Consider the following 12584-nt stretch of genomic DNA (forward strand, 5'->3'; position numbering starts at 1 on the left):
TCGTTAACGGAGAAAATTAGCGCGTGTTTTTGCACAAAATTAGAGATTTAATTGTCGGTGTGCTCATTTTTTTCACCTCATTCTCAACATTATGAGAATGATGATGTATAATATATCTGCTGTGGAGAAGACGTACCTTCCCTGGATCGCTGTCAGCATGAAAGCTGTCACACTCGAGCTCTGCGAGAAAAGAAAAAGTGAAACATTTACAGGACATTCGCAGCGTTTCTAAAATCAGAATCCTGTCCTGACAACAGATGAGTAAAACTGTGTGAGTAAAAATGAGACGATCTGAGGTAAGATTATCTACTACAGGAAGTGGATGAAGGATTTCAAGAAGCATTTACAATAAATCTGCGGCCGAGTGATAACAGGAAGAAAGCCAACATGGAGGTGGCTTCCTTTTTTTAGCGGTCAAGAACCGGTTCTGGCTGTATGTAAGCAAACAGATCTGAAGATGAGAATCTAGGGACTTCTTCAGAAATACATGTACAGATTGCGTCACAGATGTAACACACAAACAAAATAATTACAACAGTAGAATAATATTGAATAAATGTAAGAACAACGTCATAGCATTTTGAGAACAGTCATAAAATTACGACAATAAAGTCGTAATATTATGACTTTATTCTTGTGTAATTTCTCAGTGCGAACCTGATACTCTTTGGTACATAGATATGGTTTATAAAGAAGCAATAAAACGCTGACTTGAACATTTTCTACGATTGGTAGAGCAGCGTTTACACTTACTTGAGCATCTGGTTTTTTCCTGGCCGTAGTTGGTGTGTCCTGCCTCACATATGCATCGATAACTCCCATTAAGGTTTTCACAGACGCCTTTCTCTCCACAAACGTCTTTGACTTCCTTGCATTCGTCTAAATCTGTGGAAGAGATTGAAAGAGAGCCGTTCAGTAACGATTTGCAGTTTAGGGCAATTCTGAACCCACAGTATATTGAGCCAGTGGTTATCTTGCTGGCAGCACATTTAAAAAAAAAAAAGTTAAATAGAGCACTTAGTGAAAGACTTTGTAATTAAGATGTTTATCCACAGAGTGTTACTGGAAAATTGTGAAGAAGAACTTTTTTTTTATTTCTTTCTGTTTAATCTGGAAAATTATTCATTTATTGCGTGTAATTTCTTTATTTCTTACTCAGCAACAACAGCGTTCCCCAAGAGTTATCACAACAGTTTAACTTTAAAATGTTGGCTTTTCCTCAGCCTGGGAGCATTTTATTGATAACCAAGACTAGTTGCCATTTTTTACAACAAAAAAAAAAATCCTTTTGTTGAGGAATGTGTTTTACTTTTTGCTTTTTTTAAAAAAAAGTTCCTCCTTCCTTCCTACATCTAGTATCAATTAAATCCACCGGCGCCCTCCAGGGTTTTGTTATTGCAACCTTACTTGGTCTGCTCTCGTGTGCTAATCGTTTTTAGAGGTATTTTGTTCTGTGTACCAAAGACGACTGAGCCTCTTAATTTTCATAAATCTTCTCAGCGTATGTTATTGTTACTTACTCCTCGTTTCGGCGTTCATCAAGTGGGGTTTCTGTTGAATAAACCGAGTGACGTGATGTCTGAGCGCCTCTTAAGCGTAAAGTGTTTGTGTATGTAGGGACTGGAAGCTCTGCTATCATTTCATAATGAGTTGATAACAGCGGGAGGGGAGGAGGGAACGAGCGGACCTGCAGTTGCGGATGACTGCTCTGTGTTTTTAGTTCTGGTTGGTGGAAGGAAAAAGTCAATAGAAGAGAAGAAAAGTCTGGAAAGGCAAAGCTTATTTTTCTTTTTCGGTTTTTCCGCACTTCACTAGAACTGAAAAGCTCTTGCGTCATATTTTGTTCTTTTTCCAGATTGTGTAAGAACACCTATCAACCAGAACTGAAAGAAGAGAGAAAATAACACTCACCTCTGCAGTGTGCAGTCTTGTTGCTGGCGTCTGCGCTAACGTAGCCGGCGTTACAGACGCATTTATAGTGCCCAATAACATTATTGCATGTGCCATGAGGACCACAGGTTGTATTATTGTCCAGGCATTCATTAATATCTGACGGAAGAGAAAATGCAAACACAGTTAAGAGCAATTTCTCAGATCCAGTTTCAGCACAGTCGGTACCATACTTACCAGAGCACTGTCCCTTATCAACAGTAAAGTTGGGATTCCCTTTTACATTGTGGAAACCAGCAGAGCATTCACAGTAGTAGCTTCCATTGGTATTAATGCACTTTGCGTGGTTCCCACAGAAGGCAGGGTCATTACACTCATTCATATCTGCAATTTTGAGACATGTTGTTTGAGACGTATAGCAAGCAGGGAGCATGTCAACACAAACATTTCTGCTTCCTGATATCAGAACTCTAAATGAGGCTGCTGTTCCAGGATCACTTAAGGATTGAAAAAACAAACTTTTTACTCCGCAAAGCAACACTTTGCCACCGTACCTCCATTTCTGAATGACTCTTCTTGCCTTAATCATTGAGTCACAGAAAACAGACGAACACAGACAAAGTGGTCTGTGAGAACTGTACCTTCGCATGTGCCTTCATTGCTTTGGAAGCCATTGGGGCACCCAAACACGGGTCTCTGCAGTGCACACACAAACCCTGTGGAGACAAAGAGACAGAATATTACTTTATATGTGAGATTTTTTATTTTTTATTATTACCTCACGCCTTTTGAGGGTACGCGTGAAAACAGAAAGCTTGAGCCGTTTATAAAGCATTTAATGCTGGGAAGCAATAAAGCCATTAAAATGTATTGCTGATTTAATCACTGAAACGTTTTTGCTGTTCTGGCACTTTTCTTACAGTAGAAATGTCCCTAAATTTCTCTACAGCTGAATGCAGAACTGCCACCGGACTTTTATTTTTTTTATTTTATGCGCTGACCGTTACAGTAAGGGACATATTTTAGAAAGCAAAAGTGTTGCATAGAAAATAAGATTAAAACTTCAGCTTCCTGTAGGCTGAAATAACAAACTTTTTCTTATATCCTGTTCTCTTTCACTCAGAAAGTTCAGCTCTAAAAGGCACGATGGCCAGTAGAGACCCTCCCTGCAGCAGATAACTCTGTTGGCGTCACCAGTTTGATGAAGCAAACATCTTGTTTCCCTTCTAACTGCCAGCACACTTTTTCAATGCTGAAACTAGTCCAATTAAAAAGAAAAAAACACACACACAAAATGTCACAGCAGTTTATGTGAAGGCTTGTAAGCCTGTAAACTCTTGCAAACTAGTAAAAGCTTATTTATCAGGAAGTCCATTGCTGTTTGTGGCTTGATTATCTTATCCTTTTAAACACTTCATAAAGGAGAAGAATTCAAGATAGAAGTATGAGTTGCTAAAGAAACTTTAACTCTGTTCCAGTAAGAGTCACTGCTGTCTTACTCTTCTTCCATAGGTGGGTTTCTTTGGCTGGATGCGGCGTTTTCAGTGGATTTATGGAAGGGTTATTCTCACATCCTGCGACCTACCACAGTCTTAAATGTAAATCCTTCTAAATGCTTGTAAAAATGCATGAACCTCAGACCGGAGACGTTTCCACATCGCACAAGTCTGCTTAGGAGGTTGGGAAGCTAAATGTTTTATGATGTTCCATTAAAGACGTAACGATAGTTACGCATCTCTAGCAGATGATATATTTACATCAATTGTCTGAGCTTTTTATGGTTAGCACATTTTTTTTGTTTTGTTTCGTTTACTTATCTTCCAAATGATGGATATGAGCTAGAAGAAAACTTATTAGCTTTTAAACCAAAACATCCGTCTTACTCCTTCATTTTAAAAGAATGAGTCAGATCCATGTTTACCCCCAATATAACAGTCAGCGGACATTTAAATCTGAATTTTGTGACACTCTGACTGACCTTTAGAGCAAGTTTTTTAATACAGAGAGTCCTCTGTCCTTGAATAATTGTCAATGAGCTTGACACAAATAGTTTTTATGTGCATGCAGTTTTGAATCAAATAAATTATGCATTTTATGATTTGAAACAAAAATAAACTAAGCAGAATTACATGCAGGTTACTGGTGGGTTAATGCAGATGTAAAAAATAAAGAGTAAATGTTGAAAAACTAAAAAAAAGGAGGAGGATTTGTGGTTATAAATGTTGGTTAATTTAGGAATTGATAAAAGTTTGAAAACGTTAGAAGTCTCCTTCTACATTTTCATTTAGCAAAGCTGTAAGATAAGATACAAAAACGTGCTGTCTCCTCGTTTGGTCAAAATTAAAAAGAAGCACAGTGTGTGCTCTCGAACAGCGAATCACAGCCTAGCCGTGAACTGATAGAACCGATAAACTGATTAAATCCATGATTTCTGCGACGCTGGTTTTTAACTTACGCCGGGGTCTGACAGCAAAGGTTTAAGCTGAATAGAGCCTACAGAAACTGCAGATTTTCTGGCCAAACGTCTCGCATAATAAATTCTCTCAACATGCATGCTGGGAAAGAGGAACTGATGAAACATCAGGAGTTGTTACAATGATAGAGTAAGAAATGGGGTGAGAGAGAGTGAGAAAGAAATGCTGAGGGACAAACACAAACAGAGCAAGCTGGTGGAAACCGTCTCAAACATTATATTTCTGTCACACAATATCACGACAGACTTGAGTAAATGATGAAGTTTTGTCTTTAATTTACCAGGAGAGCAGCAATTGTGGGTTATATCTGACCATGTCTGAAGATTATTAGTAGAGTAAAAAGTCATTGGAGTCCTGATTACAAGAAAAGCAGGCAGAAGAATCAATGTATAAGTTTTATAGAACATGTCTGGTAACATGAAGTTGGCTAAAAAATCTCAGAAGGCAATTTATTGTGTCAAAAAAAGTTTTAAAAAATCAGTCTGGAGAGGGTGAAGAAGTCATTTTGATGCTTTCGGACTCCAACAAGTCACAGCGAGAGAAATAATCTGCAAATGGAGGAAACATGGAGCAGTGATGAACCTTCCCAGGAGTTGTGAAAAGAGCAGATCCATGACTCACCCAGTAGGTTAGGACAGAGCATCAACGGCTCTGCAGACCTCACTTGCCTCATAGTTATTGGAAATGCTAAAGGCTCGACAATGAGAAAGAACGAGAGACTGGTTCAAAACGGTCTCCACAGGAAAGTCCAGAGCTGAAAATCATTGTTGATCATAAGTAACGCCATGAGGAGAAAACTGTCCTAAAGGTAAACATGGCAGTAAAAACAACAATGATACTGTTGCTAGGACACAAGAGAAGCTGCAGTCGTAGGCGTACGACCCACAACAATAAGGAGTTCTGATAGATGCTTGGCAACCGAGACGCTAACGTCAAATCCAATAGCCATTCTGTAGACGTGCAGCAAAGAAAATAATTTCCTCATGTTGCTATGTTTTCAGCGACTTGATTTACAATTCTTTGAGAAGACATTTGTTGTGAATTGGCACTAAATAAGTAAAACTGCACTGAATTGAAACAGAGCATTGGAACATGAGGTTTTTCATGCTGTAGCCAAGAAGGCCAGCTGCTTCACTGACAGACTGCGGCATCCCAGTCGCACAAAGGAGCGTTACTGCAGATCCTTCCTCCCAGCAGCCGCAACAAACTCAATCATTTGTGTTTACAACTCTGCTGTTGTTTGCAGTTTTTCGATTTCTTGAAAGCAGCATAAATATACACGTTATTGTAATTACTCTGGCTATCATTTTCTGACTCTAAGATTTGCTTGGCGATCTGAAACACCGAGTGCCATGCACGACCTGTTGCAAGATCCAAACTTTTTCAGAATGGGATTAAATTCATTGTTTTCGTCTGCCTTTGAAACCTGCAAACAGGAAGACGTTTCGCTAAAAATAAGCTTCCCTCCCACCTTTAATTAGCGCTGCCAAAAAAAGAGAGAGAGAGAGAGAGAGAGAGGAACTTAGTAAAATCTAGAAGAGAAACTGAAAAGAAAAAAAAGCCACAGATCAGCTTGACCTTGAACCACATAAAAACCCCAGGCTGACTTATCATCAGTCCTCAAGGAAATGAAAACCATGCCATGTGTACAGAAATGCACAAACACAATGATTCTTGCTTTCAACTCATTTCATTCCAATAAAGATAGAACTCGAGATTATTTCAAGCTGTAGAAGACACATCTAGTATGTTGCACTAAATGTACTGGACCGGGACTGTGGAGCAGACTGGAAAATTGGTCACCACACAGTTTTTGACAAAAGTGCCAGCAATGGGAACGAACTGCATTTTATGACCTTGAACCTCGCCCCATCTTCATCTGATGTTAATAATTAACCAGTCCTGGAAATTAATGCACATTTACATAAGCAGCAAAAAAAAAAAAACTTGACTTTTTTCATCCTCCGTGTTTCTAGACAAACGTCAGCCGTGACACACCGAACAGCGAACCGCCCCTCGAAACAGACCAACGCCGGTCACATTTCCATGACTCGGGAGTGAATGAAACTGCTTAAAGACGGAGCTCCGGCTCACATTCCAAGGTCCTTTCGCTGCGTTTCCCTCCTTTTGTTCACAATGAGCCTTCTGTTGCAGTGTGACAGCGCTGGGATCCCGTAATGTCAGCCAGAGGCAGACCAGACAGCGTTTCACTGAGCCAGAGTGAGAAAAATTGTGTCTGGGCTTGATTATGTGGTGAAGTGGTCTGCAGATGGGAACAAGGGCAGAATGTGTTCAGAGCTCGGATGCCAATTTAATTTCTTTGGGGTTTTTGTTTTTATGATTTTATTCCCAGTATTTCCCATAACGTATCGCAGGGGTACAATCAAACGTATCTTTACATCTTAGCTGTATGATTCTGGTGTTTTTGGCTGAAAAAACAAATTGTAAACATCGTCTATTAGTTATTATTTCATGCATTACACTGTTTATTGTACCTTATTTACAAGTTTGTCTTACAGCTGTAACATTTTCACAGCCTTCAATAAATAATTATAAATGCTAACTATGCATATAAATGTCTGCCGTTGAGGCTTGTGTACAAATATTGCAGAGGCAATAGAGGTAGAGGTATGTGGTCTAACTGTGGCTTGCTTTTTGTAGTGTATAATTTATGCCCTACCTTGGACGTGTTTACTGTTGTGTTTTTTTTTTTTTACATATTATGTTGTCAGCTCACATTTTGCTGATAATCTCTCAAACTCTTTAGCTCAAGAAGAGGAGGAGTAAAGAATGTGCCTTTTTGTCATCTTCAGCATCTGGAAGATGCACGGATAAAAGTCGTGCATTTTGGTCCCTTTTCCGCTTAGCTGACTCGTAAAAAACAAAAACATTCAATATGGCTTCCCGCTACAAGTCCAAAAGATGTTAAACCGAGGTCCTTCGGGTGTCAGGTTTCTTCATATCTCTGCACAACTCGGTTCTGAAATTGAAAGTCTAAATGTATTTAAAAGCCTTGATACCTGATTTGGCTTTTTTTTCTTACCATCATCATTCATCAGTTTCATGATGACATTTGGTGCTCTGATGATGTTGCATAAAACCATGTGAGGTGGATCCCATGATAAAGGATGTCATGGGATTCACCTCAACCCTTTGGGTTTTATGATCTCTTTGGTCTAATGTGTACAAAAACCTGACCTGAACCTTCAAAGACACATAAAGGCAATTACAAAGCCGGCCTTCCATCACCTGAAGAACATTTCCGGGATTAAAGGGGCTAACGTGCCAGCAAGCCGAAACACTGAGTTCATTTACATCACAGCTGTAATCCCACTTGTTAAAAGCTGCTTTTGATTCTTAGTATCTGGAACATAAATCAACATACTTGATGTATACTCGATTTTGAAGGTGGCATTTGACAAAATGTAATGTTTTTTTTTTTTTCATAGTTTCCAGGTGTAAAGCACTTTGAATAGCCTCATTGCTGAAATGAGCAACACAAACCTGACTTGACTTTGATTGTAGTGTGTGAAACCTTTACAGCGTTCCCCAGCATTTAGGAAAAAATTTCCATCCGGAATCCAAAGTACTATTAAAATCATTTACTCCATTATATGGTGAAGGTGGAAATTTTGCAAATGGTGGTCATAAAGACAGCTTTGTGACTTCTATGCCTTGCATCTTCAAAGTTTTGTCTTGTAACTTTATATACCCGCATTGAGCTCTAACAAAGCCTCCCCCTGTGTTCACTGTTACTCCAAAGCAAACACGGGGGCTTGTCTCATTTAACCTGGGAAGTGAGGCATGCCGGACGCTTGACAACCATTCCAAGAGAAAATGATCTTTTCAAGGCTGAGACGAAGCTGCCGAGATGACCTCGCTGAAAAGAAGGCGGGACGTTTCTGAAGACATTTGAAAAGAGGCCGATTGTGCCTCAATCGTCCGTGTCATCGTAATAAATCATGTGGTGCCTCGGTGGAAATTGAGCACAAAGATATATTTGGCCCTACATTCATGGGTGTCATGCGTGTATGAATAAGTGTCGGCAGACCTCACCAAGATCTGATCCGTGCAGCACAGATGCGCAAACCACTCTTGACGGGGAAGATCTCAGTTGGAATGAAAGCGGACTAAGATAACGCTGGGTGATTCACGAACATGAGTCAGCATGCTATGGCTACCGAGTCTCCGGAAAACAGACTCCTGACAGAAAACACAGCTGCCTGAAATCAGCGTTTCTCTCAAAACATTTTGTCAGGCTTAGTCTGAGATTTAACTGACTAAGAAACATCAATCACGGCAAAAAGAAAAGCTCGTATATTTCTCAAAAGTTTGGATAACGTCGCTTGTACTGAAGAAGTCGAATCCATTGCATTGAGATCAGACACGAAGGTGAAACGGCGACATCTTTTAAATTCAGTTTATTTATACAATACAAGTTAACTATAAGCCAACCCAGTGGGATAAAGAGACAAAATGATGAACTATCCAACTGGTCTTCCTCGGTGGTTTTTAAATTGTGCAGTGACAAAATATTTTCACACGACAAAATGTACAAAATCATCACGTGGAAGAGTGATGTCATTTCAATCTCCTGACAGTTTCAGTGCTGTCAGCAGGCAGACACAAACCACAATGAACATTTCACACAGAGTCCAGTAACAAGCAGCTCCAAAAAGTTTCTGTTCTCTCTATTTTCTGAATTAAGCCTCCACAGGAAATAGTTGACCCCGCAGCTACTTAAGACGGCCTTGTGCCGCGATTAGCTTCTGATTTGTTTCACCAGCAGTAAAAGCAAAGAAAACGGGACTCGTATTGTGACTTTACGAGATGAAAACACCTACGAAAACATATGAAGGTGCATGCATTCACTGCCTGCCTTTTTTAGCTGCTTGTGGTAAATCAGATTCACAATTTGTCATATTTCATAGGTCAGCGACTTCAGACGAGGATCAGGATTGTAACGAATTGGTAATATAAAGTTTCCATCAAATATTTCAAGGTTGGATTAAATTTTACCTGAGATTCAGCATTTTTATAGCAATTTATCTCTAAAATTAGAAGTAAACGTATTATTTCACATGTGTATGAACCGGTTGACTTACTCATAAAAGATGCAAGTGGAAATGAAAGGAGTGGCGCTGCATTGGGTGAATCGGTGCACAAAATGGTGAAGGGATGAACTGACTGGAGCCAAATGACTAAGGCATCCAGGGAGACCTTTGTCCATTTTGTCTTCAGTCCAGCTAAATAAAACTTTATTAGGGCAGCAAATGTTACATAATCTGATGGAAACACAATGACTGCTTATAATTTTTTAATAAATATCTACTTAAAAAAAAATGTGTCGTTGTGTTTAAGGAACCATCATTTATGTTTCTAAATTTAGCATTTTCCCCAATAACGTGGGTGGATAAAGTTTCTTCTATGGGATGTTGATATTTGTATTTAAAAAAATCCTTACAAATGTCTATAAACTGCGAGTGTGAAAAAATTAAGTTAATTCCTGTTTGGTCTCACGATCTTTACCTGCAAAACTGATTCTGATTCTGAAAAAGCACGCAGTTTCCAACTTACTGACCAAAAAGAAAAAGACCTAAAAAAATGATGTTTTCCATCAGAAAAATGTAAAAATACTATATTTTTTGGTTATTTATTGCTTTTTGCCAAAGTCACTAAGATTCAGTGTGGAAAGTCCAAACGTCCAGTTGCGGCCCCGGAGCCGCAGGCTGCAGACCCCTGCTCTAGACATTTCAAAGTTAACTTTCTGAAACTCAAACCGAGCATCAAAAAGGCCAAAGAAAAGGGATTTGAGTGACTTTAAATGTGTTACGGTTTTTATTCCCGACATGCTGGTCTTAGAACTTCAGAAACTGATGATCTCTGGGGATTTTCACGCGCGGCCTTTTCTTTCCTTGTTGATGTTCGAGGTCGGAGAGGAAAAGGAAAACTGGCTGAAGATGATAGAAAGGCAACAGCAGCTTAAATAACCACTTATTACGACCAAGGTATGTAATAAAACAACAGCCAGTGCCACTTCCTTCAGCGAGGAGCAGAAATCTGAGACCATATTTTTTAAGGGCTCACAATAGCTGGACACTATAAGACGGGAAAAATGTTGCCTGTTCCAAGCAGTCTCGATTTCTGCAGCAACGTTGCCATGTTATGGTCAGAAATGATCTTTAACGAGATTGAGAAAATTGTTAAAAGGGAAGTCCCTTCGAAACGTTTGCTGACGATTTCAAAGCTAGACTCTGTGTATTTTAATGTTGATTGCTAAGAAAATTACAAATGTTAGTTTGATATCACCAACCGTAACCGAATAGAAACAGAGACTATAAAAAATGTGTGTGATGGGAAAAATGACGGCATCTTTACAAATGAAAGTGAATCTTTTCAACCGGAGATGATTAAAGTATACTTCTGTCTTTGGAAAAGAGCTCCAACAAAAGATCTCATTTAATGTTCTGCTTTGAACTGTACAAACTGAAATAAAGAGTTAAACAACATGACAGCATGGATCCATCAGACCGTGCATCAAAGGTTCAGGCTGGTGGTGGTGGCATCATGGTACAGGGAATATTTTCCAGCTATACTTTGGGCCAATTAGTACCATTTGTAATTTTGTTTTAAACACCACAGACTATCTGAGCGCCAGTGCTTATCAAATACATTGTTGTAAGATCGCTGTGCGTCATTTGTGTGATAGAGACACCGTGCCACAAAGCTCAGATCTTCTCAAAATGTTTTTTTTTTTAATGGGATGATTTCATTGGAGAGCAATGACCTCGACAGTCACCAGATTGTAACTTAGCAACTTTAATTAAGAAAAAGTTGAAGATTCGGCCAACAAAATCTGCACAATCACTGTAATTCTATCCTTTGAAAACAATATAATATCAGGTACTTCTGAAGGCGCGCTCTTCTAACTAACACACACTATATGTTTTTATATCTATAAAGAGATAAAGATACGTAGATACACAACCGGCTAAACAGCCTTGGTTACATCTCATCTTTTCTATGTGAGATTCACCTAAAAAAAAAAAACCCCAAAAACATCTTTATACTAGTGATCAAAAAGTTCAGCAGCTGTGGTTTATTCAGATTAGCCACGATTTTCACAGCTTGAACCTCATCCACAACCACAACTCTAACAAAGCCTTAAAGATCCTCTTTGCCTAAAAAGCACCTCTGACTGCAGAAGGTCACTTTGGCAACAATTTCGTGACAATTCACAACTCAAAACCTGAAAAGAGCCGGACGCAATTAAAACTGTGAGGCGTTATTCTTGTCGAGTTCTACAAAGTCCCTTTTATCCCCTTAAACTCTTATTTTAATTTAAAGAGTTGCTTTCTAATTGTGCGATTCGATTTTTATAGGAAAGGTTTGCAAAGAAAACATAAAGGTACGTGACTTAAGTATTAGATCATTTTGTAAACTGTCTTTAGTTTTGGTTTCTCCATGCGCACAGACGGGGACATTAAGACACACAAACCTCATTGAAAGACTCACCCAAAATCAGCAGCCCCTTGCCAGACCCCATGTCAGAGGCAATAAATAGATCCACACAGGAGATTTCGTTCAGATCTGCACAAAATATCAATGAGCTTCAACTCAAAGACCAAACGCAAAGACTGGATCCTCTCACAAAAGCTTTTGGGTCGATTTGTAATCCGAGGGTCGTGGAAAATCCAAAAACAGAGGAACTGAAGAAACATAAACCCGGTCCTTTAAGAAGGGAGTTACTAATAAGGCACTAAAAACAGGGAACAGTCACCAGCTTTCTTTCTTACTAATTCAGACTTTCAGTCTGAGTACACACCTCTCTCTCTCTCTCTGTCTCTCTGTCTCCTTTGTGATTCCCCACCCCTTCTCTCTCTCTCTCTCCCTCTCTCTCTCTCTGTTTTTTTTCTGCCTCTCTTTTCCTCTCTTTCTCTAATCTCTGCGGACTTGTGTGCCTCAACAACTCTCTGTCCCGATCTCTTAGTCTTTCACTTCAAATCCTCTCCTGGTGAACAAGTTTCTCACACTCGTCGTATCACGTTGCACACACACACACACACCCACACACACACCCCAACACACCCCCACCCACACACACACACACACATGCTATCACAATATCCTCTGCTGCTCCAGTGGCCTCTATTTCAGGAGCTATTCACAGCCCACCCCCCCTCAAAAAAAAAAAAAACAAGAAGAAGGGTGGGAGGATGT

The 12584-nt window shown here is 39.5% G+C and overlaps 1 protein-coding gene across 2 annotated transcripts in view; it reads right to left on the bottom strand.

Annotated features, from left to right (window-relative positions):
* The window catches only part of adgre5b.1 (adhesion G protein-coupled receptor E5b, duplicate 1), a 39303-nt gene that overhangs the window by 11357 nt on the left and 15362 nt on the right, over positions 1-12584 (bottom strand). Inside the window, exons 1-6 of one of the 2 annotated variants that reach the window (XM_032563445.1) lie at positions 11880-12400; positions 2532-2606; positions 2128-2274; positions 1912-2049; positions 754-885; positions 137-180 (exon numbers count right to left, since the gene is read on the bottom strand). In XM_032563445.1, the coding sequence (XP_032419336.1) occupies positions 137-180; positions 754-885; positions 1912-2049; positions 2128-2274; positions 2532-2606; positions 11880-11910 (567 nt within the window). In that variant the 5' untranslated portion in view covers positions 11911-12400. Of the gene's footprint in view, positions 1-136; positions 181-753; positions 886-1911; positions 2050-2127; positions 2275-2531; positions 2607-11879; positions 12401-12584 lie in introns of those variants that run through there. The other variant, XM_032563446.1, reaches the window with a different exon arrangement.

Source organism: Xiphophorus hellerii, chromosome 5 (genome assembly GCF_003331165.1).
Source record: "Xiphophorus hellerii strain 12219 chromosome 5, Xiphophorus_hellerii-4.1, whole genome shotgun sequence".
NCBI classification, from domain to species: Eukaryota; Metazoa; Chordata; class Actinopteri; order Cyprinodontiformes; family Poeciliidae; genus Xiphophorus; species Xiphophorus hellerii.